This window comes from Eucyclogobius newberryi, unplaced genomic scaffold (genome assembly GCF_026437365.1).
Source record: "Eucyclogobius newberryi isolate DKJ021-1_F unplaced genomic scaffold, fEucNew1.0.hap1 SCAF_14, whole genome shotgun sequence".
Taxonomy (NCBI): Eukaryota; Metazoa; Chordata; class Actinopteri; order Gobiiformes; family Gobiidae; genus Eucyclogobius; species Eucyclogobius newberryi.
This window is the reverse complement of record NW_027315768.1, coordinates 6,227,466-6,252,768: the sequence shown is the minus strand read 5'-3', so window position 1 is coordinate 6,252,768 and position 25,303 is coordinate 6,227,466. Positions and strand designations below refer to the sequence as shown.

Genomic DNA, 25,303 nt, shown 5'->3' with positions numbered 1-25,303 from the left:
GTACAAGGCCCGAAACATCTACGAGATGCTTTATCTGAGCAGATAGTCACAATGGACAATGTCAGTGTAGCCTTTAAGGTTCAGCTCAAAACCTTTTTATTTAGTTGAGCCTTTTAATTACATTTGCTTTAGGGACTGATTTGACTGTATATTGATGTATGTGTATTGCTCACTGTAAGTTCTTTGTGTTTTTATTGTTTTATTCTGTGTTTTTGTGAAGCACTTTGTGACTTCGGTCTGTGAAAGGTGCTATACAAGTAAAATTTACTTACCCACTTTCTTACTTACTTACTTATTTGACCAGGAGCTCTCATTTAAAGCACATATAAATCAAGCCTGTAAAACAGCCTATTTCCATTTGCGCAATAAAGCTAAAATCAGAAGAATCCTGCCTAAAAGTGATGCTGAAAAACTTATCCATGCATTTGTAACGACTAGATTAGACTACTGTAACTCCCTGCTCGCAGCATGTCCTAAAAGCTCTGTAAAAAGCTTTCAACTGATTCAAAATGCAGCAGCAAGATTACTAACAGGAACAAAAAGAAGAGAGCACATTACGCCGGTGCTGGAGTCTCTTCACTGGCTCCTGTCGAGTTTAGAATCAAAATTAAAATCCTCCTCCCGACTTACAAAACAATAAATGACATGGCCCCATCCTTCCTCAAAGATGCTATAGTACCATATCATCCATACAGAGCACTTCGCTCTCAAAACGCTGGCCTTCTGGTGGTCCCAAGAGTCTCTAAAAGTACAGTAGGAAGTAGAGCGTTTAACTACCAGCTCCTGTCCATGTTAAAGAGGCCGACACAGTCTCTTCATTTAAGTCCAGGCTTAAAACGTTCCTCTTCGAAGTCGCTTATGGTCAGGCCAGTTAGGAACAGAAATAAAAGCCTAGTTTCCCAGCTACGCTGCCCTAGGAGCAACTGTGCTGGGGGAAGTATGGCAGCTTGAGCACTATCCTCTTCTTCTGACTACTTATTCTATCAAACAATATTCAATATTTAATGTCACTCGCAATCTGTTCATTGGCACATCGATGACCAGTGGACCCAGATCTTGCGTCCGCCTGTCTGAGTGAGTGTGGAACTCCTCCAGGTTTCTACTTTTTCCAAAAGCGGTTTGGTCGTTTTTCCTGTCCTAGAAGGAGGGACACGGGATGCTGGGACATTTGTCTAAGGACACAGGATGCTGGGACATGTGTCTGAGGACACGGGATGCTGGGACATTTGTCTAAGGACACAGGATGCTGGGACATTTGTCTAAGGACACGGGATGCTGGGACATGTGTCTGAGGACACGGGATGCTGGGACATTTGTCTAAGGACACGGGATGCTGGGACATTTGTCTAAGGACACGGGATGCTGGGACATTTGTCTAAGGACACGGGATGCTGGGACATTTGTCTAAGGACACGGGATGCTGGGACATTTGTCTAAGGACACGGGATGCTGGGACATTTGTCTAAGGACACGGGATGCTGGGACATGTGTCTGAGGACACGGGATGCTGGGACATTTGTCTAAGGACACGGGATGCTGGAACATTTGTCTAAGGACACGGGATGCTGGGACATTTGTCTAAGGACACGGGATGCTGGGACATTTGTCTAAGGACACGGGATGCTGGGACATTTGTCTAAGGACACGGGATGCTGGGACATTTGTCTAAGGACACGGGATGCTGGGACATTGCCAAGTCCCTATGAACATGGTTTAATCTGTTTGCCACCACTGTTGCTACTGCTGTTGTGATTTTGGGGGTTAAAATAGTAAATTGAATTTAATTAAATTGAAAAAAACAGCCTCAGAATTGGAATGAAAGTTGATTTAGTGAAATAATAAATCATTCTCTTATTAGACTTTATTTAATTCCAATGGAAGCCATAGAATTCTCCTTATTACTAAAATTGTATTATCATTGGTTTTCTGTAATTTCCCTGTTCTGAAGCACATTGAGTCTGCTTGTCAAATGAAATGGCTGGAGAGGCAATATAAATGTTGTCCATGTCTTGTTTTTCCTTTCTCAAATAAGTACTTAGAATGAACAAAGAGTAATGAAACAGATGTGTTCAGATAATTATTTATTTAAACAGAAAAACCTTCTCATAAAAGCATAGTGTTTTCAAACACAACTACTATACTTGTTTCACACGATCTCAGACTGCCCTCTGCTGGTGTGTCTCTGGACTATTAATATTCTTCATTGTAGTAGCAGAGTTGAATGCTTAATATGCTTGGATAGGATAAAAACTAACTAAAAGAGAGAATTTCCAATTCTAAATATGCCTTAAAGCAGATTGATGATACCTGAGTCTCATGAGGAATGAATGAAAGAATCACTGGTGTAAAAGTACAGCAGATTGTACAGTCAAATATTGACCATTATTTCCTTAACATGTTACATACTGATCTAACTACTGTTGATAAAGGTTTAAAAGAATGTTAAAAAAAAAAATATCATATATTAACAGTAAACAATGATTGTTATACAAAATATGGTACAAATGTATTTTTTGAGACATCCTGCATAAATAATATCTCAAAAGATTAACAGCGAGACCATTACAATAGGAAAGCCGATGTTTTGCTACCAACCAGGAAGCTTCTGCAGGGCTTGGGCTGTGACTGACTCATGGAAGGTGACGTTGTAGTGGAATTGCAAAAAAAGACCCAACTCTCCTGTTCCGGTTGGTAGCAAAACAAAAAGCCAGCTGTTCTTGCTCCAAATGCACCATGCACCTTCACACAAACTACTACATTAGTTCACTATAAGCAGATCTACTGTTATTGTCGTTATCTTTGTTAATACATTTTTAAAATACTTCCAATTGTGCAAAAATAAAAAAACAGAAACAGCAGTACAAAACAATATATAGAATTCTCTTTGCCTTTTCATAGCAGTCACTTGCTCGTGTCCTGCTCCTCACAGCCACAGAAGGGGAAGGTCCCACAGCATGGCTGGAGCCAGGGCCTCCACAGGACGTGGGGCCAGGACAGCTGAGCAGAGGGGCCCTCAGCGTGCACGTGTCTGCTGAGCGTGTCCCTGTGTGTGCGCACGGCCTCCTCCACGCGCTCTAGCACCTTGTGGAAGAGAGGCTCCGTCTGCGGGCTCAGGGGGTGAGACTCTGAGGGGTCACGGCTCAGCTCGTACAGGAGGGGCGGAGTCTGCTGGGTCACGTGATCACCATGGCACATGCAGACCTGAGTGTGGTAGCAGCCCCCAGCGCCCTCCGGGTAGAAGTTAGGAGTGAACAGGTGAGCTTTGTAGATCAAGTCAGCTGAAGACACAAACACAACATGTATTATTGTAGATTTGATTTAATGTCGTACAAATATTGGATGGATTAGGATTTTTTTGTCAAAACTGGAGAGGCTACTTGGATGAGTGGCCACACAGCTTCTTTAAAGGTACTTCATCTTGAACTATAACATTTTACATTGTGTTCATTGTAAACTGCAAAATTTACCTAAAACCATCCTGTTCAAAATTGCAGAACTGAAAAGCCCCGCCCCTTCATTTCACTGTAACAAGCAGTAGATTGTCATTTACATGCTTTTATTTTTGTGGTATTTTAAGTGGCTACATGACATTTTAGAATCCCATGTGTCTCTTGGAGTCTTCATTTTTCAAATAATCACCACTAAGTACAGGGATGTGGGTGGGGAAAGGGGGTAGGTAAAAATTAGAATTTTCTGAGCAGAACAATACAGGATTAACTCAAACATACAAGAATCAATCAAAATACAAGCTTGAGTAAACTAAAGATGAGGAAATATGTCGGTGTAATCCCTCATTCGTCCAGGCGTGTTCCATAGTAGAAAAAGCTTCAGTTGTAGTCATCTGGACTCAGTTAGAAAATCTAAAGCCACATCATCTTAAACACTTGCATTGAGCTGAGCCTCCCCTAAAATGCTTGTTTCTACTGTAGGTGTGAGAAAACAAGACACTCATTTAGATACATGGGATAAAAACAATGTGTGTGCAGGAGGAGGGCGGGTCATATATGTGATTGGCAGCTCTCAGCTGTAAAGAGAAACAGCTACAGCTTCAATTGGTTGTAAGACAGAAGCGCTGGTTTTGTGCCTTCAGGCTGGAGCTTATTTTTAGTCAATAGAAGAAACTGATGGACCTAATTATTGATTACTGAGCAGGATGTGAAGACGACGACGACAAAGACATGAGTGTTCATGTCTTACACAGTCTTCCCTGTTTTGACTCGCTGCTACCCAGAGGTGGGCAGTAACTCAGTAAATGTACGTATGCACTGCAGTTTTTGAAGATCTGTACTTTAGTTTTTCCTCTGCACATTTTGTGCAATAATGTCACTCATCATACAGTTTGTTGTAATTTGGCTTTAATCCATTTTGAAAGTCGTTTACAATATTGACAGTTCTAACAAGCTTTGAGTTGGCTTATTCTTGCTTTTGTTTTAAAAATAGTAAATATAAAAAATATCAGCTAAATTAATTCCTTTGTCCAATGTATATGCCTTTTTATGCTAAACAATGACATCATTTATATTACTTTTACATGCTGGACTGAACAGGATACGACGAAAATACAATTTAGAGAAGGAGCAGACTGTTTTTTAAGTCGCAACTGAAAATAATTTGCAACACAATACTCTTGATTCTTAAGTAGATTTTAAAGCAAATACTTTAACTAAGTAAATATTTCACTGGGCTACTTTTACTTGTGCTGGAGTATTATTTGACCAAGTGTATCTGTACTTTTACTCGTGACTCTTAGCCACAGACAAGCTACAGACACAAACACCAGCTCACTGTCCAAACTTAAATGCCCTTTGTCATATCACGTTTAGCGATCCATATGAAAGAATGAATGAGGTGTGAGTTGACCAATTTCCATTCATAATTAATGAACGCATTGTACCATAAATCATTATTAGTCCTGACATAATCTTGGCTTCTAGTTTTGGTCCCAGAAGTTCTGATTTAGTACCAGTTTCGACCTAGTTTAGTCTTACATCTTTGGACCCGCTTTAATAGTTACTACCTACCACAGTCTCTGGTGGAGTTATTCTTGTAACGTCTCATCATTAGAAACGTGAACAGAGCCTTAGCTGCAAATAAGACTCTAAAAGATAGTATTTAAGTCTGTTTGTTGAAACTTGGCGCTGCTGTTGCTTCTCTTCTCCTCTGCACATGCTCAGTTAGGGCACAACCTGCAAACATCCTTGATTCCCACACAGATTTATTCAGCGTGGTTTGAGCACAGATCCATGTGTTTGAGGCTGTGTGGTCCTCAGAGCGCATGTGCAGAGCTCTGAACGGAGCTGCTGTCCACTCAGGCTCTAAAAGCTCACATCAGAGAGTGGAGCATGAACAGGCCTCTGAACACGGCCCGAGAATGAAAAGAACAACCAAGTTTCCTGCAGTACTACTTGGCGGCCTGTAGAGGTCACTAAAAGACACCTTGACTTACAGCCAAACTTAAGCAGCAGAAGTGAGGGAAACAGACTTATTTGAATATATTTCGGAACAATTTAAATATAGCTGTGGTAATTTTAGATTTTATTGGGCAATCACTGCTGGCCTTGATTGCCTTGAACGCACTGGAGTACTTAGGGTGATGAGCTGAGTTTGAAAAGACTAAACATTGTTGTGTGAGTGGTGTACTGACTTCCAGGCGGGTGCCAGCGGACCGCGTTGAGGTAAACCCCGCAGTAGTGGAACATGAACTCGTGCTCAGATCTGTGGGTCGACCCCTCCAGCAGAGGCATCAGGTTGTGACCGTCCAGGAGCCTGGAGGAACACAGAGGAAAGGGTCAGTCATAACTACAGGAAATGCACTAATGATTGCTCTGTCAACATATAAGCATTCCCCAGGAAAGAACAACACTGCATTTTTATACCACAGAGACCGATGATCAGCCCTTAAAGAAGCTCCTACACACCTTTACAAGTTTTAACTCAATAAAATGAGGCAAAATTTGACCAAAATGTTCAGACAAATATAGTTTACTCAAATATTAAGATCCAAAATCCACTGTAAATTATTTTGTACCAAATGCATCAACAAAATTAAATACAACATTTGAACCAGGTTGTCAATTTTTTCAGATTGATATGGCCCCAATATGTGCCATTTTAGTTATAAAATATATATATTTACATATGGAAACATTACCTGATGAAAAATGTGTGATACATTTTCCCCTTACATTTGTATAAGTATCTACAGAGATTTCAAAGTGTAGGATATGCAGATGTCCTACCCCTGTTGCCATGGTGACAGGAATGCGGGCTAGGTGTTATCTACTGCCCGTGTGGAGTTTTACGCCCCTCAGAAGGCAAGTGGGTGGACATTCATAACCTTACAGTACTTGTACTAGTATGTTACCCTACATAATTGGTGCCCCGTGTGAGGCCGTGAGTAAACTTATTCTGGAAATGTTGAATCACTAATGATGAGTTATTGACCTAAGCAAACAAAAGCTGTTGTGACAGAAATAATGCCAAAAGTCCATGATTTGCTGAGCAGTCTTCTAGCTTCTAGTTTCCTAACTAGCTTCCTTTTATGCGATCGCTGTGATACCGAAAAAGGTGCCACATTTTTCTTTATTTTGATTAGTCTAATGTATTGCACAGGCATACATTATTTTTCTATGCTGAATAGAATTTTTTTTTTAAGGCCTTTTAGGTGAATACTTAATAGCTGCGAGTTTCCAGTATTATAGTATATTACCGATATTTCTTGCAAAGTATTGATTACTAATTTGTCTGCGAGTATCCAGGAATTATAAAATACTAACTGCAAAATCCCTCTCCTCTGTGACACGTCACAGACCCCTGCTGATTTTACGACCCTTTGTCTGTGCTCTGAGCTAGATTACCCTCCAGCAGAACCAGAGAGACAGAGGGGGGTCCAAGATTCAAATTCGGAAAGTGGGACGTCTCAATGACGTCACTTCCCTAAGCCCGCCTACCGGCGCCGCTTCTGGTGAACACCGCGTGCTCCTCCCACCAAGGAAAAAGGGGAGACGTTCTGTGAGTTTTGTTAAAGGTTTATTGAAAACAAACCTCTCCTCTCTCCTCAGTGTTCACTATATCTGACTTTTCTCTAACCCTTTCTAATCTTATCAGTTCATCTGATTTGATTTATTTCAGCTTGTTTACGACTCCACGCTACAAGCTTATTCAAGCCTCAGTTGTGATAAATTCCCATCCAAGCAATTCCAACCAATTTGATAATTCACAAACAAAACCTAAATAGTTAATTCCAACTCATTAACGATTAGGCAACTTGTGAAACTTCATCCACTTCCTGGGACCCTTTAGCTGCATGACTGCTGGACAGTTATAAACTGCTAAATTTCAACCTTTGTCCTAATTAAGCGGATTTCAAATGTTCTTGCTACATGAGTTTTAACAAAGCAGCAGACTAGAGTCTCCATACAAAATGGAAGTCCTAGCGCCCTCTATTGTTGGTCAGGGAGACGTCCTTGACCGAGTTTTAGAGATTTTAGCTGAAAAACTCTTTTTGGGTAAATTGCAAACACCTGACCGCTTTGAATTAAAATACCAAGCATCGCCTTTGGTAAATGGGGCTGTAAGAGAAAGTCAACAAGACCATAACCTAACCCAGCCGTTAGGACAAATGGCAGTTGTAAGGAACTTACAACTACAAAAATCAAATAAGCAACTTCAGGAGAAAGAAGAAGCTTTGATTTATGCAGAGAAACAAAAGGATGAACTTGCCACACAAGTTGCATCTCTCAAAGAGGAAAAGAACATTCTTTCAGATGACCTGAAGATCATGAAATCAAAACATGAAAAGGTCAAACAAGAACTGAATTCTGCATATTCAGATCTTGACAAAGCAGGAGAAATCATCTCCGAACAACAACAGGATTTAGCCGAAGCACGCGCTAAGCTAAACAAGACAGCTCTAAAGGAGTTTGAGCAAAACAACTCAGAAACGTCAACTCCAGAAAATGGTGGCAGAAATGACACTATTTACAGCGTCTCATTCAAAGATCTCTGTCGCATGGCAGAGAGAATTTCACGCTTTGAACCCAAATTTGACGGGTCGCTTCCTGAAATTGACTCCTATCTAAAGGAAGTTCAATTTTTCTGGGAAATATTCCCCCATGCCACAGTAAAAGACAAAATCCTGTGGCCCTTGGACCCCACGCAGGCCCGTCTCCTCAGGATCACAGCTTCTGGTTCCGTTCGTATGAATGCACCTCACAGGCTGGCTGAATTTCATCTGAGAGTTAACTCTTGCATACACCTAGATAGATCTAGAACCATCATGTCTAGTGTTTTCCATCTGTTATCGACTAATTTGCATATTCCTGATTCATATTTATCTGTTTAATTCTTTGGTCATTAAATCTTCATAACCCACATTTGGTTAAGTGTTCCTTCATTTCCAGAAAAGGGGTCAATGTCATGGTTACGCTCTCAAACCTTTAGATCAACGAGCAAATTAATTTCTAATTAATTAATTAATCTAGATATCTGATTTTAGAGTTGTTAAATTGCCGATTATCCGGCTGGTGCCCCATTATTCTCTTAAAAATACGATTCAAACTTACCCACATTTAGGCAGTGTGTCATGTTTGAATTCTTGAGCAATTCTTTAATCAATATCAAACCTGAATGCCCCGCCCCCTTTACAAGTGGGTGGACATTCATAACCTTACAGTACTTGTACTAGTATGTTACCCTACAAAAGTGATATCTCTAGATTTAAGATCGTTTTCCTCTTAACCTGCTATGTTGGTATTTTGCTTAGGGGTGGGCAGATTATCAAAAACATTGTTAATATTGTGAAGCCTGTTGCAAATATATACTAAATGTTATTATCGTGAATATTGTTAGTAATAAAAGGTGCTGGGAAAAGAGTAGATTAAAAATGAAAATGGAACAACCCAATGTTGTAAATAAGCATATTGTGTCAAGTGATCTTTTCCCATTTGTTAATACTTAATAATATCTTATTTAAACGCGTCTATACATTTGGTTATTATTGCCGACCCTGTAATTTCAGGTTTTATAAATTGAATGTATGTAAAACGACTGAGAGCTTAATGTTATGCCATGTGTTATATAAAAGAGAAATAAGAACAGTAATTTAATAAGCAGCAGTTACTGTTGTAGTGAATACAATAACAATTATAATGGATTCAGATGAAGTTTCATCACTGACCCACTGCCATTGGTTATTGACTTTCTTAGATGTCACATACATCTGGAAATGTCAGCAGCTCGTATTCATAATGCTTTTTCTATTGGCAATTTAATTCTAACCTGAAAATAATAATAAAAGAATGATCGCAACCAGAAAAGACTGAAAGAAGACAAATTTAGTGCCAAATGGAACAATACATTTTAATACTTCAAGAATGGTGGCTGGATTTTTCTGCATTTGATTTTGTTTCATGTTGAATAATTGTGCTGTGATTGTAATATTTGGTGAGAGAAAAAAAAAAAAAGTCCTTTCCTCCGCTTTTGCCCCGCCCTCAGCAGAGAGCCCCATCCGTCTCATCCACATGTTGATCTCGTGACCTCATCTTCACCTGTGTGTGTGTTGATGATAATAAATCTAACTGTGCTGGTTCTCAAACACGCAGCAGTAAATCATAGTGAACAGTACTATATCTCCGTCTTCATAATGTTAAGAGCGAGTCACGACACATATACCCATCTGCTCCTGGACTTGTGTTTCAAAGCTCCGACATAAGGATAATTCAACTGTTCATTGAAGTTGAAGCTTACTCAGATGTCTGTAGATTTAACCCAAATTCATGAAGGAATAAAACACTGAAGCAACATTATAGAAATAGTTCTAACAGTTAGCAGTTAGTGTTGTGGGCACTGTTGCCTCTAAGCTGCACGTGAAAATCTTCACTACGCACAAAATCCAACCAGAATTGAAACAGGGATTTTCCCAGTGGGCTGATATGTAAATGGGCCGGTGTGGGCCGAGCTGTAGAGGAGGCGAGCAGCGCTGCCGGCCCTCGTCAGACCCTGTCTTAGCTGTGATTAGAGACCTGTGGCGGACGGGATTCCCCATGGGTCAAATGCAGCAGGATCAGGTGGATTTGAGCCCCTGTCCCAGAGAGCAGCGGGTCGCCCAGAGACGAGCGGCCGCTACAGAGTGGTGATACGGGGCAGTAGGAGTATGCATGTGCGTGAGAGCGTGTGACCACTCGCTGTAACAGAGGACAGAGTAGATGGAGATGAGAGGAGGAGAGCTCTGCATCAGGTGGATGTATTATCACGGACACTTTGACCATGTGAGTAGAACAACGCTGTTGAAACTTTAGGAATGATGCTGATGCGAGAGGCGTGGAAGCGGCGCAATCGGAATGAACTAATCCCTCTGAACAGTTTCAGCAAGATTAGTTCAGTTATCTATTCATTTAAACACAGTCCCATGCAGGTCTCTAGCTCAGAGTTGTCTAAATGTGGCCCATTTACGCACTGTCACATTGCAGTAATATGATCGGACTGGGCCATAGCCCTCAAATACAAGGCCTATTTGAAGCTGTACTCTCCATTAGTGTATTTTAAAGTATGTTTAAAGCAGTGGTTCTCAAACAGTAAACTCATCTATCTTTAATTTATCTAGTTAAAAGAGTTTTGATTACCTCAAAAGTACCTAAAAAACATTGGTCCTGATAATGAAAGAAATAAAAAAATCTATATAAACCAATATTCAGCTCTGTTTACATCACAAACCGATTGAAGCAAGCTGACATTATATAGTGGGATGTCATAAGACTATGGCCAACTGAGTCTATAAAATAGATAGATATGCAATGAATAGTACATAAGGCGCTGGGACGTCATAAGGCGCTGGTACAGCTGGCAGCCCGGTGTAAACGCTCTCTCTTCTTTCTCACACTTATTGTGCTTTATCTCCTATATTTTGTAAATATAGTTAGTATATTTTTTCTATTTTACTGTACGATAGGGACACGCGCTGGGATAGTTTTTTAATTCAACTGTTTTGGACTTTTTTCGGCTGGATTTGAGCGTTTTTCGTTGTGTTGTTGTGATGTGAGCTAGCTCCGAGTGAGCCCACCAGCCCCCCCCCCCGCGCCCTCCGGCCGCCGCTAAAGTACGGCGTGTCGTCGGTACACGTTTATATGAAAGAGGAACTTCACGAACGATCGGGACACGCACTGGAATCGCTTTAAATTAACTTGTTTTGACTTTATTCGGCTGGATTGAGTGTTTTCGTCGTGTCGTTGCGATGTGTTTTGGCTCTGAGTCCCCCGGCTCCGGCTCCGGCCCCGCCCCCCGGCCGGCGCCGTACCGCGTTTACACAAAGGAGGAACTCATGAAACTGCGGAGAACAGTCGTCTTACCCGGAGATCGTCACGTTATCCCGTCGCAATACTGACCTAACCTAATACTGATGTGCAATTCTGTCATATGTGCAATTGCTGTTGGAATTCATGTGCAATTCATGTGCAATTACTGTGAAATTCATGTGCAATCTATGTGCTGTCGTGACACAGATTCATGTGCAATTACTGTCGGGATCACATGCAATGGTATTTATTTATTTATTTGTCTATGGGAGTTTTTATTTATTTATTTATAGGAGATCTTCTACTGAAAGTGTTTTTCAGACTTCCTATAAGTGATCTGTTCTTCTGTATCTACCTCTGTATCTACCTGCGTTGCACCAATGAAATTTCCCCATGTGGGACAATAAAGGAATATCTTATCTTATCCAAGAGTCAATATTACTGTAATGTTATGGTGTCATATTGGGCCACTCTGCCTGCTACACAGGTCATGAACAAGATTTGGGTCTTTTCCACTGTAAGTGGATTAAATCACTTAATTAAAAGTAATCTAACAGAAATGACTGTTGTAATTTGATTATTTTTAATAAAGTATGTACAGTAACTTACTGGCGTGACCTCAATGCGCACGTCTGATGTTGCTCACAGTGGTTACAGCGCTCAGGATGTTGTGTGTTTGCTCAGACACATGAAGAATTAAAGGGAACATTGGATGTGGGTGGATATTACCTGTCAGGCTGGTGGTCCCGGGCTAAGTACTTGAGTGTGGGGTACAGGTCCATGAGGCTGGTGGGCTCGTGCACCTCTCTGCCAGGGGGCAACCTGCCAGGCCAACGGAAAATCCCTGGCACCCGGATCCCGCCCTCCCAGCCCCCCATCGCCTTCCCACCTGAGGACGACACACAAGACTCCTGAAAGGCGGGAAACGTGTAATACATTGTGTACATTCTGATTGTGACTCCTCTGCTCCATCAAATCATCTCCTCTGCATCCTCATTTTTGGACCAACTCACTTCATCTCCTCATGGCCTTTAACTTTAAATAAAAACTATTCTCAGCATGTATCTTTGACAATAACATGCTGTAGTAGTTAGCTTAGCTTAATTTAACCTTGTGTAAATCCTTCTTTGACCAAAAGCATTAATAATCCAGTTCTATGTGATTATGTTTACATGTTTTACATAAAATATAGCAGAATGTAGCCCTAAACTCAAACCCTAACCCAGGTTTTGGGAACATAGGGCTGACCCCGAACAGAACACAATGACATACACACAGACATACACACAGCTAACAACAACTGTCCCCTTCCGTTAAGACATGACTGATTTGTATGTGTTTTGTAGATGAAGCTCCTGGTTCAGCTTTAGGATGGACTGTATAAAGCACTGTTTGAACCTGAGCCTGTTAAAGATGGTCACAGCACATACACATTATGTAGAACAGGAACGAGGTAAGAAATGATGTTCTTGGCCAATCGCATTGTGTTTTTATAGAAGGTTTCAAACAGTCCGTCTAAGGGTTGCTCACCATCTTTGAGCATATTTTTATCAGGTGTCTCATCCAGATTTTGCAGTGACTGAGAGGCAGTTGGACTATTAGCACTACAGTACTGCAGCACACTGAGGATGGAGCTGAAGAACAGCAGGAGCACCTGTCTTCTGGCCCCGAAAGAGGAAATATATTATTTGTTTGGTCTTTTTACAGATGAAGTCACTGTGACGTTTCCATTGATAATTACATACAATACACAGACTTATTACTAGTTTGTTTATAAAAGTCCTAGAAATTGGTGCATGACTGTAGTAGCAGTGAAGGAGGAAGCATTTAGAGGAGATGTAGAGAGATGAGCTGAGGGGAGACAGAGCTTTAACCTGTTCCTCCTCTGCACCATATAGTCACTATTCCTCCTCTCTACATCTGTATATTGTGAGTCTATAGTTCTTTTACTTTTGGAGCTAATATAAGAGTTAACAACCTTTATAGATGCCGTTCCAGCCTCCCTTCTGCCCTGTGGCGTCCCTGTCCTCCAGGTGTCCTCCATGATCTGAGGTGAAGTACATCAGGGTGTGGTTGGACAAGCCCAGCGAGTCCACGGTCTGAGTCACTTGGCCTGAAGAATATGAAACAAAACAGATCAGAATTGTACCAAAGTGTGAGAGATGATTTGAAGCTTGCACTGGCCTATGATCGAGTCGAGCTCCTCCAGGTTGTCTCCGTACAGGCCGTGCCGACTTTTGCTCATGAACTGTGGGTTTTTGAAGAGCGGTGTGTGGATGTGGACCAGGGAGAAGAACAGCAGGAACGGACGCTCCCTGTTCCTACAGAGACGGAGATGTTAAGGAGACATACTACATGTCTAGAGTAACAATACAAACATTTCAAAATCAATTCCCATACTAAAAATACCACAATAATTAAAAATACTCTTTTTTTAGGTCATGGTTTTAGGCAATAGACTGAAATTTTTCACAGTATTAATTTTCTTTTTTTTTTTAAAGGGAACTATTTACAATTAGAACATAAATCTTGTCATATGATGCACTGAACCAGAGTTAGCCTGAGGGCGTCCCTGGCAGAAGGACAAGCCTTGTCAATTTGACAAGACACAGTGACAATGAGTTGAACACATAAGGCCAAAAAAAAAAAAAAAAGTGTTTCCAGTAACCCAACCAACCTGAATTTCAAAATAAAAATAACCCGACCTGAAACATTTTGGGCCTGGGCACCGCACGGGCTGCTGACCTCGAGACAAAATAAGTTCTACACGGACTAAAAAGCTGTTTTCGGGCCGTCCAGGGAATCGGTGCATTGTTGACTTGTTGGTCTCATGAACAAATCAATCTACTTTCTAGCATATTAGCAGCAAGACTTTTCCCTGGTTCTCTATTTAAACCAACGGAGTTCTCGCTGGACCAGAAGTGCCAATACAACAAAAATGGCGATCAAGTGAGAAAAGGAGGGAAAAGTGGACGGGGCGAAATAATCATCATGAATAATCATGAATAGAGTCCAAAGAAAATTCCACTTTGTCGTGGTCTTCAATGAGAAAGCTGAGTTGTCCAAAAGTAGAGAGACAAAAATGTATGATGCAGTAATAAAGAGATGCTATTCTTGTGGATTGTACAGTCTGCAGCACGAAAATTCCTTCAAATAGCAGGAGCCTAAAGTCTGACATTTTCAGAACTCATAAGAATAAGTTTTTGCCAAGATGTAACAGTGATGTAGCATTAGAGGTTTTTCCATAAGGGGCCGGTGCAGAGAGATCTGGGCGGCAGTCGACGGCAGGGGCCTCGGCGACCAGATCTCCAGACACAGAGACTAACTCTGGGGACATGGAATGTCACCTCGCTGGGAGGGAAAGAGCCTGAGCTTGTGCGGGAGTTTGAGCGATACAGACTAGATATAGTCGGCCTCACCTCCACGCACAGTTTGGGCTCTGGAACCCATCTCCTCGAGAGGGGCTGGACGCTCCACTTCTCTGGTGTTGCCCGCGGGGAGAGGCGGCGGGCTGGTGTGGGCTTGCTTATAGCCCTTCAGCTCAGCCGCCACGTGTTGGAGTTTACCCCAGTGAACGCCTTCGGGTGGGGGACAGGTCTCTCACTGTTGTGGCGGCCTACGGGCCGAACAGCAGTGCAGAGTACCCGGCCTTCTAAGAGTCCTTGGGAGGAGTACTGGACAGTGCACCGACCGGGGACTCCGTTGTTCTACTGGGGGACTTCAACGCCCACGTGGGCAATGACAGTGACACCTGGGGAGGGGTGATCGGGAAGAACGGCTTCCCTGATCTGAACCCGAGCGGTGTTCAGTTATTGGACTTCTGTGCTAGCCACGGATTGTCCATAACGAACACCATGTTCAAGCACAAGGGTGTCCATCAGTGCACATGGCACCAGGACACCCTAGGCCGGAGGTCAATGATCGACTTTGTTGTTGTGTCATCTGACCTCCGGCCGCGTGTCTTGGACACTCGGGTGAAGAGAGGGGCAGAGTTGTCAACCGATCACCACCTGGTGGTGAGTTGGATCCTCTGGCGGAGGAGGAAGCCGGACAGACTTGGCAGACCCAAGCGCATTGTGAGGGTCTGTTGGGAACGTCTTGTGGAGCCCTCTGTCAGTAGGGTATTCAACTCGCACCTCCGGGAGAGCTTCTCCCATGTCCCGGGGGAGGCTGGGGACATTGAGTCCGAGTGGACCATGTTCTCCGCCTCCATTGTTGATGCGGCTGCTCGGAGCTGTGGTCGCAAGGTCTCCGGTGCCTGTCGTGGCGGCAACCCCCGAACCCGGTGGTGGACACTGGAAGTAAGGGATGCCGTCAGACTGAAGAAGGAGGCCTATCAGGCCACTCTGGCTTGTGGGTCTCCGGAGGTCATCGACAGGTATCGGCAGGCCAAGCGAGCCGCGGCTCGTGCTGTCGCAGAGGCAAAAACCCAGGCCTGGGAGGAGTTCGGGGAGGCCATGGAGGAGGACTATCGGTCGGCACCAAAGAAATTCTGGCAAACCGTCCGGCGCCTCAGGAGGGGGAAGCAGTGCCTCACCAACACCGTTTACGGTGCGGGTGGAGGCCTGCTGACCTCGACTGGGGATGTTGTCGGACGGTGGAAGGAATACTTTGAGGATCTCCTTAATCCCTCAGTCACGTCTTCCGAAGAGGAAGGCTGGCTCATCCATCACCCAAGCTGAAGTCACTGAGGTTGTTCGCAAACTCCTCGGTGGCAGGGCTCCGGGGGTGGATGAGATCCGCCCTGAGTACCTAAAGTATCTGGATGTTGTAGGACTGTCTTGGTTGACACGTCTCTGCAACATTGCTTGGCGGTCGGGGACCGTGCCTCTGGACTGGCAGACCGGGGTGGTGGTCCCTCTGTTCAAGAAGGGGGACCAGAGGATGTGTTCCAACTACAGAGGAATCACACTCCTCAGCCTCCCGGGTAAGGTCTATTCCAGGGTACTGGAGAGGAGAATCCGACCGATAGTCGAACCTCGGATTCAGGAGGAGCAGAGTAGTTTTCGTCCTGGTCGTGGAACACTGGACCAGCCCTATACCCTCCATCGGGTGCTCGATGGTTCATGGGAGTTTGCCCAACCAGTCCACACGTGCTTTGTGGATCTGGAGAAGGCTTTCGACCGTGTCCCTCGGGGTGTCCTTTGGGGGGTGCTCCGGGAGTACGGGGTCCGGGGCCCTTTGCTTTGGGCTGTCCGGTCCCTGTATGACCGGAGCAGGAGCTGTGTTCGCATTGCCGGCAGTAAGTCAGACCTGTTCCCAGTGCATGTTGGACTCCGCCAGGGCTGCCCTTTGTCACTGGTTCTGTTCATAATTTTTATGGACAGAATTTCTAGGTGCAGTCAGGGGTCGGAGGGTGTCTGGTTTGGGGACCACAAGAATTCCATCTCTGCTGTTTGCAGACGATGTTGTCCTGATGGCTCCATCAAACCCGGACCTGCAACATGCACTGGGACGGTTTGCAGCCGAGTGTGAAGCGGCTGGGATGAGAATCAGCACCTCCAAATCCGAGGCCATGGTTCTCAACCGGAAAAAGGTGGCTTGCCCTCTTCAAGTGGGTGGGGTGTCCTTGCCCCAAGTGGAGGAGTTCAAGTATATCGGGGTCTTGTTCACGAGTGAGGGAAGGATGGAGCGTGATATCGACAGGCTGATCGGTGCAGCGGCTGCAGTGATGCAGTCGCTACGTCGGACCGTTGTGGTAAAGAGGGAGCTGAGCCGAAAGCCAAAGCTCTCTATTTACGTTCTGACCTCACCTATGGTCATGAGCTTTGGGTAGTGACCGAAAGAACAAGATCGGGGATACAAGCGGTCGAAATGAGTTTCCTCTGCCGGGTGGCTGGGCGCTCCCTTAGAGATAAGGTGAGGAGCTCGGCCACACGGGGGGAGCTCGGAGTAGAGCCGCTGCTCCTCCATGTTGAGAGGAGCCAGCTGAAGTGGCTCGGGCATCTGTTCCGGATGCCTCCTGGCCGTGTTTCAGGCATGTCCCACCGGGAAGAGGCCCCGGGGAAGACCCAGGACACGCTGGAGAGACTATGTCTCTCGGCTGGCTTGGGAACGCCTCGGGATCCCCCCGGAGGAGTTGGAGGAAGTGTCTGGGGAGAAGGAAGTCTGGGAGTCCCTGCTCAGACTGCTGCCCCCGCGACCCGGCCCCGGATAAGCGGCAGAAAATGGATGGATGGATGGATTAGGATTGATTTTATTACAGCACTCTTTTTGGACATGAGTCTATCAGCATGGCACATCTTGACTTGGCAATATTGGCCCACTCTTCTTTGCAGAAACGCTCCAAATCTGTCAGATTGTGAGGGCATCTCCTGTGCACAGCCCTCGGCAGATCACCCCATTGATATGGATGTATGCTTTGGGTCATTGTGATGAAAGATGAATTTCCTCTTCAGCAGCAGTTTTGTCAAAAGCGCAATAAATATGTCTCTATTGTTCGTAAAGCCAAAACATCTTACTACGACAAATGGTTAAATTCTTATCACAAAATTATAGTCCCTCTTTACCAAATTATTAAAGATTCACTCAGCTTGACAACAAAAAAAATATATTTGTGATGCGTTTAATCAGCACTTTGCTGACGCTGGAAATATCTTCGATGCTGCTGCTCCATCTATTGCTGTCGCCCCAGTACATGAGGAAAGGGCTGATGAGTGTTTTCCATTAAGTCCTTTACACAGTATGAAGTATTAAATATGCTCTTTATAGATCCAAAAAAGTCCACTGGAGCTGACTCCCTCAAACCAAGCTCCTCCTCCTCCTCCTCCTCCTCCTCCTCCTCCTCCTCCTCCTCCTCCTCCTCCTCCTCCTCCTCCTCCTCCTCCTCCTCCTCCTCCTCCTCCTCCTCCTCCTCCTCCTCCTCCTCCTCCTCCTCCTCCTCAATCGTGAATCAGGCTGTACTTCATTTGGCTTTGTCTCTGTTTGCTTCTTTACAGTTTTAACAGCTTCTGCATACGAAACCTGATTCTCCGTTCTCACCCTTCCTCTCTTAACTTCCTCTTCCCTTTCTGTCTCGGGCACTCCCGAGCTCCAGTCCGATGTCCTCCAAAGCAATGCATACATAAGGGTCCATGTCTTCACTCACACACTGTCCACTTTTGCACTCAGATCCTCCACAGCGTCCACACTTTCGCACTCCCTTACACACAGCAGCTACATGTCCATAATCCTGGCATGAGAAGCACCTCAGGGGTCCTCTGGTGAAAGGTATCACCCTGTATCAACATAATCCAGGAATACTTTTCTGGTAAATCTCCCTCAAAGGTTATGCACAATGATGTACTCTCTTCTGATTCTCCTGCCACAAACCGACACTGTCTCCGAGCTTCCACTATACCTGTTAGCCACGCCTCCTCATCAGGCCGACTCTCCACACCTGTGACAGCACTGGCTGCATTTAAGCCTGCTCCTGTCTCCGCTTCAGTTTGTCCAGATTGTTCTCGTGTCATGCCTGACTTTGCAGCGTTTTTCTCCAACATATTCCCTGTTGCCGACCTCGGCTGTCCCCGACCTGCCTGCCTCGTCTCTGCCCTGGATATTACCTCAGCCTTCTGTCTTCGACCACAATTTTCGCCTGCTCCCTCTAGGTAAAACACCTGTTCGGCTCTGTGGCTAAACACCTTCCACTGGACCTGCCTGACAGTTAAAAGATCTCCGGACTTTGTATAAACTGTTCAAATCTACTGTTGTAAATAAAAGTCATAACCAAGTTATATTCAGAAAAAATATTTGAATACTTTTTGTCCAATCTCAAAACTGTACTGCCGAGCAAAACTCTTGGAGAAGCTAATAAGTAACCAGGTACCAATTTGTTAATGTAAACCAGAGCTCCTCACCTTGCTCTAAAGTAATTTACGGCGTGCCACAGGGATCAGTACTTGGTCCAATTCTGTTTACTCTTTATATGCTGCCGTTAGGCATGGCATTAACTTCCACTGCTCTGCAGATGACACTCAGCTGTATTTATCAATGAAACCTGATCAGAGCGATCAAGTAGACAGACTTACTGCTTGTGTGAAGGATACAAAAACCTGGATGACACTTAACTACCTGCTTCTTAACCCTGAAAAAAACGAGGTCATTGTGCTTGGCCCTAAGCATCTACGAGACGCTCTATCTGAGCAGATAGTCACACTGGATTATGTCAGTGTAGCCTCCAGTTCTACTTCAAGAAACCTCAGAGTCTTATTTGACCAGGAGCTCTCATTTAAAGCATATATAAATCAAGCCTGTAAAACAGCCTATTTCCATTTGCGCAACAAGAGCCAAAATCAGAAGAATCCTGCCTAAAAACTATGCTGAAAAACGTATCCATGCATTTGTAACGACTAGATTAGACTACTGTAACTCCCTGCTCGCAGCATGTCCTAAAAGCTCCATAAAAACTTTCAACTGGTTAAAAATGCAGCAGCAAGATTACTAACGGGAATTAAAAGAAGAGAGCACATTACGCCGGTGCTGGAGTCTCTTCACTGGCTCCCCGTCGAGTTTAGAATCAAATTTAAAATTCTACTCCTGACCTACAAAGCCATAAATGACATGGCCCCATCCTACCTCAAAGATGCTATAGAACCATACAGGGCTCAAATTAGCAAATAATAGCAAAACACGAAAGTAACTAACAATCAATATTTTCCATTGATATAACACGATCATTTATTTAAATGTATTTGTAAACATTCTATTAAAGAAAACTCTTAACAAATTAACTTTTAAATACTTAAAAAAAAAAAATCTTTAAATAAAACTTGCAAATACAATTAATTGAACAAATTATTCAACACAAAGTCAGATGGCCTTATTTACAACTTTCTTCCATATCATCATCAATCAGATGACTATTTGCAGGAGTCTCAATTACATATTAATTGTCATTACACTCTAAGTAAAGGTTGCTGTGGCGTCCATCATGGTGTATTTTATGTGTTATTAAAATTGTGCCGCTCTATTTGACGTTCCATTCCATTTTTCATTTTTCTACTTGATGACGGTCCCTAAGTACTCTGGTCACCGCTCCGGCTGCACATTTGATGACGGTTCCTAAGCACTTGCCTCGGCTCCGGCTGCACATTCGGATCAGTGTAATTCACTGCGCCCAAAACACGCATCTGATTGTTAAAAACGAGGTTGTGTCACTTGGCAGTGTAAATATGAGTACAGTGATCCCTCGCTATAACGCGGTTCACTTTTCGTGGTCTCGCTGCTTCGCGGATGCATTGTGTTCTGCATTCTGATTGGCTAAACTGTCTCTACGCGTCTTCTCTACCTGTGTGTCAATAACGTTATGGATTAATAATGTACACGTATGTAAAACTGCTTGCCAAATTGAAGTTTGCGAGGCCGGTGAGAGCGCGCGTGTGAGCGGCGGGACACGCAGGTGAGAGCGGCGCACGTGAGCTTCAATGTTTAATGGAGTATTTCATTGTATAATAACTGTACAAAAATAAAGGTTTCTACTTCGCGGATTTCGACTCCCGCGGGTTCTTCTTGGAACGTAACCCCCGCAATAAACGAGGGATCACTGTATTTTGGCTGTGAATGATCTGCAAAGACTTTTGCTTTTAGGAGTTATTCACCTCGGAAGTCTGAATCTGACGCAAACTTTACAGCACGTGGCTCCTCCCACTTTCAGACTCGATCTGAGACAGCAGCGGGACTCATGTCAACACAGCGTCCTACATGTGTCATGCCGTTATTGACGATCGATTGACGAGTGATCAGTACTTTTAGGCGCTTTGGTTATACAATTGAACACACATTTTTGTATCGCAAAAGCTGCAATACAAAAACACTTTTTTCTGACGAATTCATCGCATTTGAGAGAAACTGCGTCGCATTTTGCGATGCGATACCGCTTATTCCGAACCCTGCCAAACAGCCCTTCGCTCTCAGAATGCTGGCCTTCTGGTGGTCCCAAGAGTCTCTAAAAGTACTGTAGGAGGTAGAGCGTTTAGTCACCAAGCGCCTGTGTTATGGAATCAGCTCCCGGCCCATGTTAAATATGCTGACACAGTCTCTTCATTTAAGTCCAGGCTTAAAACGTTCCTCTTCGAAATCGCTTATGGTCAGACCAGTTAGGAACAGAAGTATAAACCCAAAGCTTCAGCTCTGCTGCCCTAGGAGCAACTGTGCTGGGGGAAGTATGGCAGCTTGAGCACTATCATCAGCACTATCCTCTTCTTCTGACTACTTATTCTATCTAACAATGTATTTTTTAATTCCACTTGCAAACTGTTCACCGCCGCCTTTTTCTTTTTCTCACTCCTGAGGACCTGTGGACCCAGATGCCCCTCTCCTGGTGAAGTGGTCTCTGCCCCGTATGAACGGTCCCTCATCTGCCTGAAGAGTGGGTCCAGCTCGACTCCGATGGTCCCTCATCTGCCTGAAGAGTGGGTCCAGCTCGACTCCGATGGTCCCTCATCTGCCTGAAGAGTGGGTCCAGCTCCAGTCTCCCTCGTGTCCGTCTGTGAGAGTCGAATCTTTCCTTTACTCTGGAACTCCTCCAGGTTTCTACTTTTTCCCAAGTAGGTTTTTTGTAGTTTTTCCTGGCCGAGAAGGAGGGTCTAAGGACAGAGGACTCTGGGACATCGTCCCTCGCCACCACAGACATTGGTTGATTCATTTTTCACTGTCACCCTCAGAGGCAACAAAAATAAATTGAATTGAATTGAGGTGCGTGCTTTATTAAGCAAACATAACATTTTAAATAGCTACAGGTCTGGATTTAGACCAGGGCAGAGTACCATCACAGCTGCTACCAAAGTTATAAAATATATTGTTATTGCATTGGACAATCATGAAGAATGTGCTTTTGTTTTGTTGATTTGTCAAATGCCTTTGATTCAGTGGATCACTGTATTCTCTTGGATTGTCTGGATGCTAATGGGTTTGATACACATGCTAAAAAATGGGTTGCAGATTACCTCACAAATAGAGCTCAAGCTTCAACCTTAATAAAGGTCTTCCTCAAGGCTCTGTCCTTGGACCACTGTTATTTACAATTTATATCAACTCAATTGGGCATAATCTAAAACACAGTAGCATCCACTTGTATGCAGAGGATGCAATAGCGCTTCAAGGGCGAGCTAAAAATAGCCATGTGACGTCACCGCGCCAACAGTACCCGGAAGTCAGTCAATGAAAACTGCGGGGCTATCTATTCCCATTAAAAACACTTCATAAAGCAACGGTCAAAACTGATTATTACGACCCAGAATCGACTCATTTGTTCCACAAAGACGTTTAGCAACAAACACTGCTGCTATGGAATGTGTAAAAGTGATTTTCGCTACGCCGATAGACCTGAAATAGAGGGCGTTTGGGTCATAACTTTCCTGAAGCCGACGACTGCGGCTCCAGGCGCAGGCAGCGGTGAGTGACAACCTGCGTCCCCGGGGTTTGCTTACTTTCACGGGCAGAACGCAAACGCTGTAGAATTAACATCAGTTTTATTCAGTAAACCCTTACAAATGCCATGTCGTAATGTTCAAAAATCGGACTTGAACCGAGGAGAGAGCGAAGAGTCTAGATGAAGACGCTGAAAGCCCGGATATACTTTTTTACAAGTTCAGCCTTCTTTCCGCTAATACAACGTGCTCTGCACCGTAAACATCGCTTCAACTAGTTCAGAATGGTCTTCTACTTTATGCTGTTTCAGCTTCGCTCTTGGGATGTCATCTTTCGTCAATTTGATTGAGATTAGCTGTCGTAGTCTCTGTTGTTCTGCCATTTTCCCATGTTATTTCATGCTTCACTGTGGGCATGGTGTTCTTTTGGTGTTGTTTTTGTGCCTAGCATACCTTTTGGAGTTATGGAACCTTTGGTTTCATCAGACCACAACACATCTTCCCACATGCTTTAATTAAGGAGACTTCAATTGTGTTTAGCCTTGCTAGTTCTCTTTGTAAGAAAAGGCTTTCATCTTGCCACCCTACCCTATAGCCGAGACATATGAAGAATACGGGAGATTGTCACAAGTACTACACAGCCAGCACGGTGGCAAAGGCGGTTAGCGTTCTTGCCTCCCAAGAAGGAGATCATGGGTTCGATTCCCGGACCAGACCAACATCACATGATCTCTGGGTGGAGTCTGCATGTCCTCCGTGTTACCGTGGGTTCTCTCCGGGTTCTCAGGCTTCCTCCCACCGTCCAAAGACATGCATGTGTTAGGTAAAAATTGGTAACTCTAAATTGGCCCTAGTGAATGAATGTGAGCGTGAACTGTCTGTAATGTCTATGTCTCTGTGTTGGCCCTGCGACAAGTTGGCCACTGTCCAGGATGTACCCCGCCTAAGGCCCGAAGTCACTGGGATAGGCTCCAGTCACCTGCGACCCCGAAAGGGAACAAGCGGTGAATAAGCGGTAGAAAATGGATGGATGGATGGACGTTGTGTATTGACTCCTATTTAACATGAGTTTGAATATGATTGGTTTATTCTGAATACAACCACATCCCCAGTTATAAGAGGGTGTGTACACTTATCATTTTAGTTTTACATTTTTACTCCCCCCTCCCTAAAGGATCATAGAGGTTATAGGTCACATTAAAGGTGGAAAAAGTTCTGGAATGATCTTGGTCTATTTTTTGCATTACAAAACCTGGCATGTTAAATAGAGGTGTATAGAATTCGTAAATCCACTGTATGTGAATACTAATGGCAGCTAGTTAGAGTCAAATACATACTTCCTATTTTCACAGGTTCGAAAATCAAGTAAATATTATGGAAATAACTACAAACCATGCAGGAGTAGGTCTCACCTGTGGATGAAGATCTGGGCCTCATTGAGCAGGCGCTGGGGCAGTGTGTCCACTCTGAGAGGCTGCTCCACCACCTCCCTGTCCCGCATCAGCACACAGTTCCACCGAGGCAGCAGTCCAAACGGCAACATCCACACTGAAGACACGCACAGGAAGAGGAGCAGGAGCGAGAGTAGAAGCGAGGGGCTGAGGAGATCCAGCAGGCCGCACAAGTGCACACACACCTGCAGGGGGAGACACAGAGGGAGAGAAAGAGAGGGGCTGAGGTCCAGCAGGCCATACTAGCACACACACACAGAAACAGAAGCAATGTTTGGTGTGGACTGAAAGTTTGAGAGTGAACTGTACAGGTTTAAGTGATCTAAAGTGGGCCGCCAGAGGTCTGGCATCCAAAGCGGCCTGGCTCGCTCTTGGCTCCTGGAAGGGAGACAATGGAGGAGCTCATTTGTGCTCTATGTTCGAGACGCATATGGATACGTATGGAAGCTTCAGTCCGTCCTCTGTGTTGTTTTGTCTGCCATTTGCTCCGTATGTGATTTGTATGTACACAGCTTATGGATGCTGTTGTACTGTGGAGCTGTACATGTCCTAACCAGAGTTGGGAGTTAAATCTCTGTTAAATCTCAGCATTTACTTTGCTTGTTTTTTGTTGGCAAACGATAAAGGTATATGTTGATTATTAGTAAAGCAAGAGTACTCTAACGCGTAGCGCAGTAAAGTAACGCATTTGTTTGTCAGGTCAGTAACAATGTAACTTAAAGAGTTACTAAAAGTAACGCTATCCAACACTGGTCCTGACCACTGGAGGCTGTAGTGAACACAGCTCAACAATAGAAGTCTCAAGAAAATGTGATCTGAAAATGGCCGTTAGTTTGTTTTTCTAGTTGCATTTTTCTCTTGCTGAATTTGAACACCTTCAAGTGGCAATTTACCTGAACACTTGACATTGGAAATGGTTGAAAGCGTTAAGAGAGAACTTAGACTGAGACTGAGGTAAAACAAGATGGCAAAAAGCAGTGAAGTGAAATAAATGCAGAAAAAGCTGAGGAGTAACAGGAAGTAGTTTCGTCTTTACTCGTCTCACAGGAACACAAAGTTGGAATTACTAAACATCTTATGATAATTATAATTCAGATACAATTTAGATTTTATTTATTAAGAAAACATTTGCGGGGCAACTGCTGCAGTGATTTTGTGCTTTAAAAACAATTAAATAATTGAATACAATATTTTAGTGAAGTCAGAGCTTTCC

At 44.0% G+C, this 25,303-nt stretch overlaps 1 protein-coding gene across 1 annotated transcript in view; it reads right to left on the bottom strand.

Annotated features, from left to right (window-relative positions):
• Positions 1 to 2,898: 2,898 nt before the first annotated feature.
• Positions 2,899 to 25,303, bottom strand: part of arsh (arylsulfatase H) — a 56,746-nt gene continuing 34,341 nt past the window's right edge. The window contains exons 6-11 of the mRNA XM_072444239.1: positions 24,052 to 24,275; positions 13,476 to 13,612; positions 13,270 to 13,404; positions 12,021 to 12,180; positions 5,645 to 5,766; positions 2,899 to 3,278 (exon numbers count right to left, since the gene is read on the bottom strand). Of these exons, the coding sequence (XP_072300340.1) occupies positions 2,902 to 3,278; positions 5,645 to 5,766; positions 12,021 to 12,180; positions 13,270 to 13,404; positions 13,476 to 13,612; positions 24,052 to 24,275 (1,155 nt within the window). The 3' untranslated portion in view covers positions 2,899 to 2,901. The remainder of the gene's footprint in view (positions 3,279 to 5,644; positions 5,767 to 12,020; positions 12,181 to 13,269; positions 13,405 to 13,475; positions 13,613 to 24,051; positions 24,276 to 25,303) is intronic.